The following is a 12,617-nucleotide window of genomic DNA, read 5'->3' as shown; positions in this document are numbered from 1 at the left end:
AATGGTTTCCTTCAGGCACCAAGGATATATTTACTTCCCCTATAAATATATGTAAATGTCTGTTCAAGATAACTGGGAAACCAGCTAGGGGTATAGATGGTAGAGTGCTGGTCTAGCATAAAGAAGTCATGGGTTTGATACCCAGTCCAGTATAAATGGGTATGGTGGTAAACGCTGTAATCTCAGCACTGGGGAGGTGGATGCAGGGTGATCAAAGTCATCCTCAGCTAGCCAGTGAGCTCGAGGCTATCCTGAGCTACATAAAACCCTGTCTCAAAAAAAAAAAAAAAACCAAAAAAAAACCCAAAACAATATGAAGCAGGACCCAGATGAAATTTACATCCAGGTAGACAAAAAACACAATTATAAACTGTAGTGTTAAGAAGCAAATAGCAAGTTCCTTTAGAGAGGGGTGGTCAAGTTTTGTTTTTCCCACGGTTTCTTATAGCCTAGCCTGGCTTGAACTTGCTAGACATCCAAGGCTAACCCAGATTCTAAGACTGAGATTACAAGCTTGTCCAACCAACCCAGCTAAAAACCGGTCTTTTAAAACCAGAAACTGGAAGAAAGATGAGAATGAGAAAAATATCCAAAATGTCAAAGGACTAGAGTTCCATCACGGCAGCTGGTACACCAAGTACAAGGGGAGATAGAGAACAGTGGAAATAACATCTTCATATAGTGGTCCTCAGCCTTCGTGGATCTCTGTTGAACGACCCTTTCACAGGGGCCACCTAAGCCCATCGGAAAACACAGGGATGGTAAGACCTTTTGCATCCAATCCCAGTAAGATTGAAGACCATGGGTTGGAGAGATGGGTAAGAGCAGTTAAGAGCACTTTTTTTTTTTTTTTTTTAAATGATGTGGACCTCAAGAGCACTTCTTGTTCTTCTAGAGGACCTGAGTTCAGTTCCTAGCATCCACTGCAGGTGGTTCACAACTGCCTTGAACTCCAGCTCCAGGGGATTCAATATCATCTTCTGGTGTCCAAGGGCACCACCACACACTTGGAGGGCAGACAGACAGACAGACACACACACACACAAATAAAAAATAATTTTAAGCCAAACCTCTCAAAAAAAAAAAAGCAACAAAACCAGCCAGGAGTGGTAGCTCGTTCTTTTAATATTAGTACTCAGAAGGCTGGAAGATGACTGAGGATTCTCACAGGGCTAGCCTTGTGTTCAGAAAGATATCCTGTTTAAAGAAACAAACAAACGAATACAAAAGAAAATGATGGACATAGTATAGTTTGATACTAAACCTCTTGTAGTCCACTGGGGCCTCGAACTGGAAATGTATAAGAATGATCTTGAACTCCTGATCCTTTTGCCTCTGTCCCCAAATGTTTGTGGTTTGCTTTTCAAAGGGTATTGGTTGAGTGAATGCAGTAGCAGGGAGGAGGAGAAGGGTAGAAGTGGGAAATCAAGGGAAATCGTTCAGGGACGAGAAGCAAAGCCTTGGAGTAAGGTGGTTGTAGAGGAAGGTTCTGGTTAAAAACCAGTGTTGAAGTGAGAAAGATTTGGGTGGAGGTAAGGGTATAAAGAAGTCTGGTATGTTCCCTTTTGTGGGACATTTTGAGATGGCGGTGAAGTCTCAGGAGCTAGTTTTTCTTTTGTTGTTGTTTGTTTTGTTTTTGGAGATAGGGTTTCTCTGTGGGACAATACCCGGCTGCCCCGGATTCTCTTTTTATGTAGATCAGGCTGGCCTTGAACTCTGAGAGATTCACTAGCCTCTGCCACTACTCCCGGCCTCCGCGGGTATTTACAGCTGGCTATGCTTAACCCAGAGGCCCAGGGATCTGGACTGTAGAAGGCAGGTATTTGGCGAGGTCGTAAGCTCCTTCCCGGCACCCGCTAGTGACATCAGAGGCTAAACCGCTTTAAGATCCCGTGAAATAGAAAAGCAGCTCCGGGAACCCAGAGGAATCAGCCTTACTTTTTCCCTGGCCCCCATCTACACCTTTAGCAGCCCTCGAGTTCGTCACCTCTACGGAAAGCGAGAGGCCTCTGAGGGCTGATAGCGGGCAGGGCCGAGCGAGTATGGAGACGTAGCCGTCTCAGGCCCCAGAAGCCTGCCAGCCGCAGCACAGAGTACAACGGACAACTTGCACCAGCCTGCACCACCAGCCTTTCCCCCGGGCCACGCCCCGCCGTGACCTACGTTGACGACACGGGGTCCCATGATGCCTTGCGCGCCGCTCTGCCATTGGCCCCGCAAGTCGTCTTCCTTTTTTAAATTGAGGCGCCGAATCGTTGCTAGTTTCTGAGCAGAGGAGGTTTGTCCTCTCCGGCTCTTGCGGGGCGGTGGCCACGGCCAAAAGGTCTGCGTGGACCTCGGGGACGCGGAGCTGCAAGTCTTGGTCCTTCTTGCCTCGTCAGCACCGGGCGAGAAGAGGCGGCTACCGGGTCTTACTGTGTCGGAGTCACCGCCAGGCCGGCAGGTTTTGGCTCGACCGTCATGGCGTCCCAGCCGAGTTCTTCTTCGAAGAAGAAAGAGGAAAAGGGCAAGAACATTCAGGTGGTGGTGAGATGCAGGTAAGGAGAGGCTGGTACGAGTTCTGAGGCGGAGGCTTCGCAGTTGGGCTCCTTCCTGTGCCGTTCGGGAGAGCGATTTGTTTACCTTTTCTGAAGGAATCTAAATCATCCGTTTCTGGGCTCCTCCGTGTTTTGTTCGGTAAAAAAGCTACCACGTTCAGGTCTAAATTAGGGTTTGTTTCGGAGCGGAAAGGATGTTGGTGTTGGTTATAGAGTTAAGCGGCACAAAGAATTTGATGGTTGCTCTTCGCTGAAAAGTGCGTTCCCATCTAAAAGCCAACGTCGCCGAAAATTTACCTGTCATTGCCCTTTGCTACACCGTGCGAGTTGTCAGTTCGGGAATAAAGCTTCATATCTACTTTGTATGTAGTTTGGCGCTTGCCTTGGGGCTATTTCCACCTCAAAAAGAGTAATGGTTCTTTATTCTAGATGGCAACGGCCTATTCATCTCTATTAACCAAGTAGAAATCACTGAGTTTAAGTTAAGCTAAGTTGTAAAGTGGGTGTATGAAGCTCACAAGCTAACGAAGGTACATATCTGTGGTGCAGCATATTTCTTTTTTTTAATCTGCGTTTGTTCACAAACCAAAAGCCAGAATTGTGAGTAGAGGAAGGATGTGGGGGTTCAGCACTCCCTGACTGACAAATAACTTACCCAAATTTTTTAATTTTTTGATTTTGTAGTATTACCGAGGCTGGTCTGGAACTATATGTTAGCGTACTTTGCTGTCTCAGCCTCTGTCTGGGTCGTTTAGTTGAGATTGGTGGGTGACAAGTGTATGCCGCTGTGGATGTCATTTTGGTGGTTGTTTGTTTGTTTGTTTGTTTTGCTGAGACTGGTCTCAAACTCAGACTAGTTCCCTGCCTTAGTTCTGAGTTCTGGAGTTATAAGCAATTGGAGTTTGAGTTACCAGACCCAAGTTTTTAAACTAGGTGTCAGAGAGAGGGGTGTGGCAGCAACCTCCAGTCTAATCAAAGATACTTAATTGCTGCACTGTGGAGCTGTAATTTAGCGACTTAATTTGGAACTTTCTTTTTAATCAACAGGAAATTAAACGCACTTAAGAATTTAGCAAAAAAGAATTTAGCCAGGCCGTGGTGGGACACACCTCTAATCCCAGCATTGAGGAGGCAGAGGCAGGTGGATTGCTGAGTTCGAGGCCAGCCTGCTTTACAGATCAAGTTCCAAGACAGTCAGGGCTATAAAGAGAAACTCTGTCTCAAAAATATTTATTTTTAATAATGTGTATGTGTGTCGGCATTTGCATAGCTATGTGAGTGCCTATGGTGAACAGGAAGAAAGCATCACCTCCAGAAGCTAGAGTTACAGGTGGTTGTGAGCCAGCACCAGGTGTGGGGACTACAAACAACTCCCAGCCCTCTAGAGGAGCAAGAAGTGTTCTTACTAAGCTAGCTCTTACACAACAAGTGCACTTTTTTAAAAACAATTATTTTGTAACAATAATAATTATTATTATACAATATTATCTTTTCCGTGTGCTATTATTTCTTTTGTTACTTACAAAATATTTGACTCATAAGAAGTTATAAAGAACACTAATGGTGGGTTGGGGATTTAGCTCAGTGGTAGAGCGCTTGCGCGCAAGGCCCTGGGTTCGGTCCCCAGGTCCGGGTTGGGGGGTGGGGGGACACTAACGGTGGGGTTGTGGTGGTACATACAGGTCTCTAATCCCAGCACTAGGGAGGCAGAGGCATCATTGTAACATGTGCTTTTGTTTATCACTCAAATTAAGAAATAAAACATCTCTGACCATACTGTCCTACATTTCAAGGCTTGCCTTAAGAGATTTTTTTTTTTTTTTACCAGCGAAAAACGTCTACATGTGTCTGTTAATAGTTTTGTCATAGTTTTCTTTTTCTTGTCTGGTTAGTCTTTATCAAGGAGTGTTCCCTGTGCCAGTCTCATTAAGTTTAATAAGCTGCATATGAGGCTTTCTTAGGCTGTGGTATGTTAGATCCTCTTTGTCTTGTGCATTTGGTGGCAGGGTCTCAGGCTTTCTGTCTAGTCCCTAATTCATCTGCACCCAGACTTGAAGTCGATGCAGTCAGTGCTCCTGTGGCCGCTTACTCAGTTATGATGCTACATGTGTGAGCCACCATGCCTGTTTCTGATGCTGTTGCCTATGCCTTTGGCGTCTTATCCAAGGAATCATTGCTAAAGCCAACGTTGCCAGGTGTGTTTTCTTTGTTTCTCTAAGTTTTATGGTGTTAGATCTTAGGTGCAAGTTTTTGGTTCACTCTGTGTATGCTAGGTGAGCATTCATACCCAATTTTTCATGTTACAAAACAAAGACTAAAATCATTCGTCTAAAATCACTTGCCTGTATAGGAGAGGGTTTATTTATGAGCACTCAGTTCCACTAGTCTATGTCATGTCTGTCTGTGCCGGTCCTGTACAGTTTTGACTGCTTATGCTTTTAAAATTTTAAAATCAAGAAGTGTGAGTCCTGGGTTGGAGAGATGGCTCAGTGGTTAAAAACACTGACTGCTCTTCCAGAGGTCCTGAGTTCAAATCCCAGCAATTATATGGTGGCTCACAACCATCAGATGCCCTCTTCTGATGTGTCTGAAGACAGTGACAGTGTATCCACATACATAAAATAAATCTTTAAAAAAATTTAAAAAAAAGTGTGAGTCCTGAAGGGGTTTTTTGTTGTTGTTGTTTTTTTTTTTTTTTTTTGGTACTTTTGACAGACCCAGGCTACTCTCTAGCATGTTGATTTTCCTGCCTTAGCTTCACAAGTGATGGGATTTTACCATAACTGGCTTCAGTAATGTTTTGTAATTTTCATGTTTTAAATCTTTTATACTGTCTGACTAAATTAATGTATTAGTTTAATTCTTGATGTTATTTTAAATTGAATTACTTTTGTAACTTTCTAGATTGTTTCTCCATAGGATATGTTTCTGATTTTTACATGTTAATTTTAAATCTTATTATATATGTGTATGATGTGTATGTAAGTGCCAGCATTCATGTGCCACAGGGTGTGGTGTGTGTGTGTGTGTGTGTGTGTGTGTGTGTGTGTGTGTGTAGACCGGGAGACAAATTTAGGAAATCTGTTCTTGTCCTCAGATTTGACCCAGAGAATGCTTTTACCACCTTACCCTGCTCACCTGCCCTGACTGTATCTCAATACTTTGTTGAATTTATTATTTAAAGTTTTTTTAAAGATTTATTTATTTATTTATTTATTACATATAAGTATACTTTGGCTGTATTCAAACATACCATAACAGGTATCAGATCCCATTACAGATAGTTGTGAACCATCATGTGGTTGCTGGGATTTGAACTCAGTACCTCTGGAAAAACAGTCAGCTCTTAACCACTGAGCCATCTCTCCATCCTATATTTAAAGTTTTTAATGCAAGGATTAATTTTCACTTATGTGTAATGTGTCTATATGAATGTATATCATGTATGTGCCTCTTTGCGGAGTAGTATTTTGGTGGTCATGTGGGGATTGCCACACCTCCTTTTGCTTCCAGTTATCTCCAGGGGTTTTTTGTTTTTTGTTTTTTTAAATATTTTATTTATTTATTATATATTAGGAGTACACTGTAGCAGTCTTCAGACACACCAGAAGAGGGCATCAGATCTCTTTTTTTCTTTTTTGGAGCTGGGGACCGAACCCAGGGCCTTGCGCTTCCTAGGCAAGCGCTCTACCACTGAGCTAAATCCCCAATCCCGAGGGCATCAGATCTCATTACAGATGGTTGTGAGCCACCATGTGGCTGCTGAGATTTGAACTCAGGACCTCGGGAAGAGCAGTTGGTGCTCTTAACCACTGAGCCATCTCTCCAGCCCCTGTCTCCAGGGTTTTTTACACCACTTTATCCTGTTTAGCTCTCAAATACAAGACACAGAGACTTGGTATTTTTTTTATTAATAAGCTGTTGGAACTGTACTGGCAGGTTCTGAGCTATTCAACCAGACTAGGCTGTTAATACCCAGATAAATGCCTCATTACTTGCTATCTGAGGCTTGCTCTGGCTTGCTCTGCTCCATGTGTCCTCATGGCAAATCCTCTTGGTGTTCCCACATAGTCTCTTTATACTCTCCTCCTCCTCTTCCTCCTCCTCCCCTCCCTCCTTTCTTCTTCCTCCTCTTCTTCCCTTCCCTCCCTCCCTCCCTCCCTGGGATCCCATGCCCCGTTTCTACTGCCCTATCCTGCTCCACCATAGGCTGATCAGCTCTTTATTAACAAATCAGAGATGATGGAAAACAATTTTTACGTAACGTTGAAACCGAAGGTAATTGACCACACTATTGTACTGTAACCAGATGTCCAGGCACCAAAAGAAATCAGCATCTGAATATACAGTATAGGAGACCAACCCCGACAGTTGTGAACCACTAGACATGGGTGTTGGCAAATGAACTTGAGTCCTTGGGAAGAACATTAAGCTCTATTGGCCTCTGACCTATCCCGACTGCTCCTACTTTTTTTTTTTTTAAATTACATGTAGTGGGTTTGACCTAATGCTGCTTGTATTATGATATTAATTTGGGTCCTCAGACCCTGCCCCCAGTTGGTAAAATAAAGATGCCATCAGCCAATGGCTGGATAGGGCAGACAGACCCAGGACTTTTAGGATTCCAGGGCTTGGGACTGAGAGAAGGGAGAGGAGGGCCTGAGAAGAGAATGGACAGGGAGGCAAAGCTTGTGAAGGAGCCACGAGAGTGCGGCCCAGCTGGGCAGGCCTGTGGGTCCAGAGCAGCCAAGGTCGAATATCGAATTTAGTCAGTACTAGCTCAGGGTTATTGGAAGGAGGTTAGGAAGTGGATGTTAGAAGTGGCCCAACTGTTGAGCTGTTTATGGCATATCAAAATATAAAGGCTGTGTGTGTGTGTGTGTGTGTGTGTGTGTGTGTGTGTGTGTGTGTGTGTGTGTGTCTTTAATTTGGGAACATAAAACATGGGGGCGGGTAGCAGGAAAGGGCCTCCGGTATTTATAAAAAAATATTGCTACATACATATTTTCTATGCTTTTAAGACTGAATCTACTAAGCAAGTCAGGGTCCTGCCAGTTTTTGTTGTCTCCCTGGAAAACTTTTCTGCCAAAATATCTACATCTGACTCCTTCACATTTTACATTCTGCTTAAATATCACTTCATCAAGAAGCATTTCATAATCACACCAAAGTAGTATACTTATCTGTCTTATTAATTCCTATGCCCTTTTATTTTGCTCTTTTATTTCTAATTTATTAGTAGCTAATATATTTATTTGATAATTTCTCTTCAAGAATGTTAGAAGTTCCCTGAGAAGGATTTAGTGATGTTCTGTTTATTTTTCCTTTGAGACAGGATCTGATGAACCCAGGTAGCCTTATTCTTACTCGAGTAACTTATTTTTCTGCCTCCTCTTCTGAGTTCTGGGGTTACCAGTGCGCACCCCTGTGTTTACGAGGTGCTGAGGATGGAGTCCATGCCTGCCTGTGTGCATATTAGGCAGGCAAGCTTTCTTATCAATTGAGCTACAGCTGCAGCAACCCTTTTAAAAAGATTTTCATTTTTCATTGTGTGTGTAAATAAGTGTGTAGGAGTTTGGTGTCTCTGGAGTTCAGAAGACACTCGGATCCCCAGGAACTGGAGCTGCAGGGAATTGGGTACAGTGTGGGCTCTTCACTGCTGTCTTTCTAGCTCACAATTTGTTTTTTGAATTTTGTTTTGTTCACTAGTTTATCTCTGCTATCATATAATAAGTACATGATGAATATTTATGGAATGATACAGGATTTTTTAAAAAAAATTTAGAAATCTTTGGTCTCCCTCTCTTACCATTTTGGTTTGAAATTTTATACATCTGTATTGAGGCCCAAACTGGTGGAGTTAGGAATCAGCAAGAACCTTGCAATTTCTAGTTAGAGAAATTGGGTTAGGAAAACAGTAGCTTAGAGGTACTCTTTCCAGTACACTGACAGTCTCTAAAATACCTCTTGACAGCTTCTATTTTCCTTCCGGGCTGGCCTATACCTTGCTATGTAGACATGCTGGCTTGTAATTCGCAGAATACTCCTGCCTCTGCCTCCTGAGTGCTAGGATTAATGGCATGTACTACCATGTTTAGTCTGTGTTTTCATAATTTTTAGCTATATGTGATCTGTATAGATTTATTACTCTGTCCTAACAATTTGAATGTCGATCATTCAGGAGCTTAATCTCATGTTCATGCTAGAAAGTAACAGATACTAGAAATAGTAGAACAAAGCTTTAGTCACTGGAAAGTAAATCCACTATACTTGATACTTTAGCTTGCCTCAATATATGTTGGTTTTAACAACATATTTTAGTGGACTCTTAATAATGTTGTATATTCCTCCATGTAATATGCATTGCTCTTGGCTTCAGTATTGTGGCAAAATGATAGCATTACTAGTACCCAGAAATTAAATTTCCCAAGATCACAAATTTGCTCTTCTGACCACTCAGTAATGTGCTAGTGAATGGGGTATGGAAAGAGAAGTTGAGATATGCATCTTAAATAAATAACACCCTGGTTGTCTAGCAATGAGAGAAAGATTTTCTATTTAGACCTTCCTTACATAATGTGCATACTCAGTGGGATAAATAACTCACCTTTGGCTCAAATATGTATTAAGTATGTGAGTATTTTATGAATTCTACTCTGTGGGTTGTATTTCTTGATAGGAATTAATAGGGGCCTTATTTGAGGTTTGTGGGGAAGAAGAGTGCCGTGAGTACGAGTTCCTGAGTTTTGTTCTGAGACAAGTGCATGCCAGCCATACATGAGCTTCATCCTTAGCTCAAGAAATAACCTGTTTCTCTCTTTCCCTCAATTTTAAAAACATTTATTGGTTGATTGGGTGGGTGGTTGGTTGGTTGGGAGGGAGTATGCTCAGGCCAGAGCACAACTTGTGGGAGTAGATTCCTTCTTTTCACCATATGGGTTCTGGGGCTTGAACTCAAGGTTTTAGGCTTGATGGCAGACATGGAGTGAGCCATCTCACTCTCCCACTCGATCCTTCTCTCCCTTTAAAAATGGGTCTGGTGTGAATGCATGCATAGACCTGGAGTTGACCTTGGCTCTCTTGTTAGGTGGCCCAGGATCTCTCACAGAACCCAGGGAGGCAGAGGGAGGCAGAGGGAGGCAGAGGGAGGCAGAGAGAGGCAGAGGCAGAAGCAGAAGGATCTTTGTGAGTTTGAAGTCAGCCCTGTGAGTTGCTGGACAGCCTGGGCTACAAAGAGACCCTTTCTCAAAATAGATAAATCAAGTAGGAATGGAATTCTGAAAAAAAGAGACGTTCTTACATCTTAAATTATGTTGACCTCTCTTCGAAAACAGTTAAAATGGGAGCTGAAGATGTGGCTCATTGTGAAGTGTGCTTGCCTGCCCTACATGAAGCCCTGGGTTTGCTCTCTACTGCCTCATAAAATTAGTGCTTGATGGGTAGATGCAAGAAGATCAGGAGGGCAGTTAGGATTTAGCTCAGTGGTAGAGTGCTTGCCTAGCAAGCACAAGGCCCTGGGTTCGGTCCCCAGCTCCGGGGGTGGGGGTGGGGTAGGGGGTGGGTGGGTGGGGGGAGATCAGGAGTGCAAGGCTAGCCACTGCTACATAGAGAGTTTGAAGCCTGCCTGGGTTACATGAGACCTGCATCAAAAAAGAGAAGACGGCAGAGGGAGAAAGAGGGAATTGATAGAATTATGTTTTACCTATCTATTTATTTCTGGGGGACAGAGACCTTTATGATTCTACTGTCTGCTTTATTTCCTTTTTATTTAATTCCTATGAATAATTTTATATTGCATACTTTTTCTTGATTAGTGTACTTAGGGGAAGTGTTACTATTTAACTTTACCGAACATTTCTAATCCTGTGTTTCTTTTACAGACCATTTAATTTGGCAGAGCGGAAAGCTAACGCCCACTCTGTAGTAGAGTGTGATCACGCACGGAAGGAAGTCAGTGTACGAACTGCAGGGCTGACTGACAAGACCTCAAGGAAAACATACACATTTGACATGGTACTTACTTTCTTCTCTTTGATTAGTCACCAATGGAAAGTGTTCCGTGGAAAACGGCGTGCTTCTGAGCTTTGCCCTCAAATTGGATGAGCTCATTTCTAGTGGGCAAATTATTAACATGAATCATGTGTTTTCAGAGCTTTTTTCTTTCTTTTAAAAATAGGTGTTTGGAGCATCTACAAAACAAATTGATGTTTACCGAAGTGTTGTTTGTCCAATTCTAGATGAAGTTATTATGGGCTATAATTGTACCATCTTCGCGTAAGCAAAACAACTTTTCAAGTTTAGAAGGTTTAGATATGTGCATTTGTTTTTGACTTTTTAATGCTTTTTTTGAAATCTTTCACAGATATGGCCAGACTGGCACTGGAAAAACTTTTACAATGGAAGGTGAAAGGTCACCTAATGAAGTATATACCTGGGAGGAGGTATTTATTGTTTTATAATGTTCATTTATCTCAGTTGTGGCAAAAATTTAGCCAACAAAAATTCGTTTATGGACCTCTATTGAATGCAGAAAATTAGAGAACCATGTCAACCACGAACCTAAGTTCTTTATTGTACTAAAGTGCAATAAGTAATAGTTTAGTAAAATTACTGTCGTGTCAGAAATATATGGTCTTACTGGGAGAGAGAAGACCAACACATACAGTACAGTTAAATAATAAAAAGGGAGGGTCTTCTTAGACTTCAGTCTCTCCCCTACCACTCTGCTTTATCTGTACGGAAATGATTAATATTTCAAGACCTGTAGCAGGTACCAAAGATAGTAAACAATATGTACGCTATGTCTTTTCTTACATATGTACCTATGATAACATCTAATTTATAAATTAAGTATAATAAAATTTTATCAACAATAACAATAATATAACATAAGAATTATAGCAATGTACTATAGTATATTATTCAAATATGGTTTCTCCGTATTTTAAATTTTTATTATAATTTTACTTTATCACTTAAATGAAATACTTTACATTTTTCTCTTTGATATCCTCAAATTGCCAGAATCACTGCTATTGTGCTTTAGTTTAAAAATTATTATGATTGGACTGGAGAGATGGCTCAGTGGTTAAGAGCACTGACTTCTCTTCCAGTTCCTTAGTTCGGTTCCCAACAACCACATGGTGGCTCACAACCATCTGTAATGGGATCTGATGCCTCCTTCTGGTGTATCTGAAGACAGCTACAGTGTAATTATATATAATAAATAAATATTTTTAAAAATATTATTATTCTTGTTGTTGATGATATTTTTGAGACAAAGTCTTATACTGTAAACTCAGGCTGGCCTGGAACTTACCGTATATTGCCCTTGGACTTGTAATATTTCTTGTATCTCAACCTCCATAATACTGGGATAACTTGAAATGAAGTTACTCAAATATTTAATGCTGCCCTTTCAGAATAATGGATATTCTAGCCAACAGTGCTACCAAGTGGCTAATAATTAGGAAGCATAGACAGTATAGACAGTCAAAGTGATTCATGTCCCTGGCAGGATGGTGTGTAAAAAAATTAAATCTGTTTTCCTCCTAGCTCCTGCTCCTGCTCAGAGAATGACAACTCTGAGACTAATTATTTATTATTAAATGCCTAGGCCATAAGCTTTGGTTCATCCCTGACTAGCTCATAGCTTATTTAACCCATTCACACTATTCTGTGTCTTCTACATAATTAGTTATCTCTCCTTCAGTCCTGGCCCATTTCTTCATGGACTCTCTTCAGCATCTTCCTCATAGTCTCACAGGAATCTTTCCCTCATCTCTTCCTGCCTTTCCATTCATTCTCTCAGTATTTCCCAGAATGCTCTCTCTTCCTGCTAGTGTCCCATCTTCTGTTTCCTGCCTCACCTCATTGGACATAGGCATTTTTATTGACAGGTCTGATGTTCATAAGAAATCTATAATGGTTTATTATTTCATCATGCTACTTAGAATGATGCCCAATTTTTAAATTTAAAAATTTAAATTTAACACTGTTTTTCTGTACTTTCCATTTAATGTTTTAGATTGTGGTTGACTATACCTTAGACTGATATGACTTGACTTTTCTGACATTGGA

At 41.5% G+C, this 12,617-nt stretch overlaps 1 protein-coding gene across 1 annotated transcript in view; it reads left to right on the top strand.

Moving 5' to 3' along the window:
• The first annotated feature begins 2,236 nt into the window (after nt 1–2,236).
• Nucleotides 2,237–12,617, top strand: part of Kif11 (kinesin family member 11) — a 47,707-nt gene continuing 37,326 nt past the window's right edge. The window contains exons 1-4 of the mRNA XM_032891852.1: nt 2,237–2,537; nt 10,418–10,550; nt 10,714–10,811; nt 10,900–10,978. Coding sequence (XP_032747743.1) covers nt 2,461–2,537; nt 10,418–10,550; nt 10,714–10,811; nt 10,900–10,978 — 387 coding nt within the window. The 5' untranslated portion in view covers nt 2,237–2,460. The remainder of the gene's footprint in view (nt 2,538–10,417; nt 10,551–10,713; nt 10,812–10,899; nt 10,979–12,617) is intronic.

This window comes from Rattus rattus, chromosome 2 (genome assembly GCF_011064425.1).
Source record: "Rattus rattus isolate New Zealand chromosome 2, Rrattus_CSIRO_v1, whole genome shotgun sequence".
NCBI classification, from domain to species: domain Eukaryota; kingdom Metazoa; phylum Chordata; class Mammalia; order Rodentia; family Muridae; genus Rattus; species Rattus rattus.
This window is presented reverse-complemented; position numbering and strand designations above follow the sequence as displayed.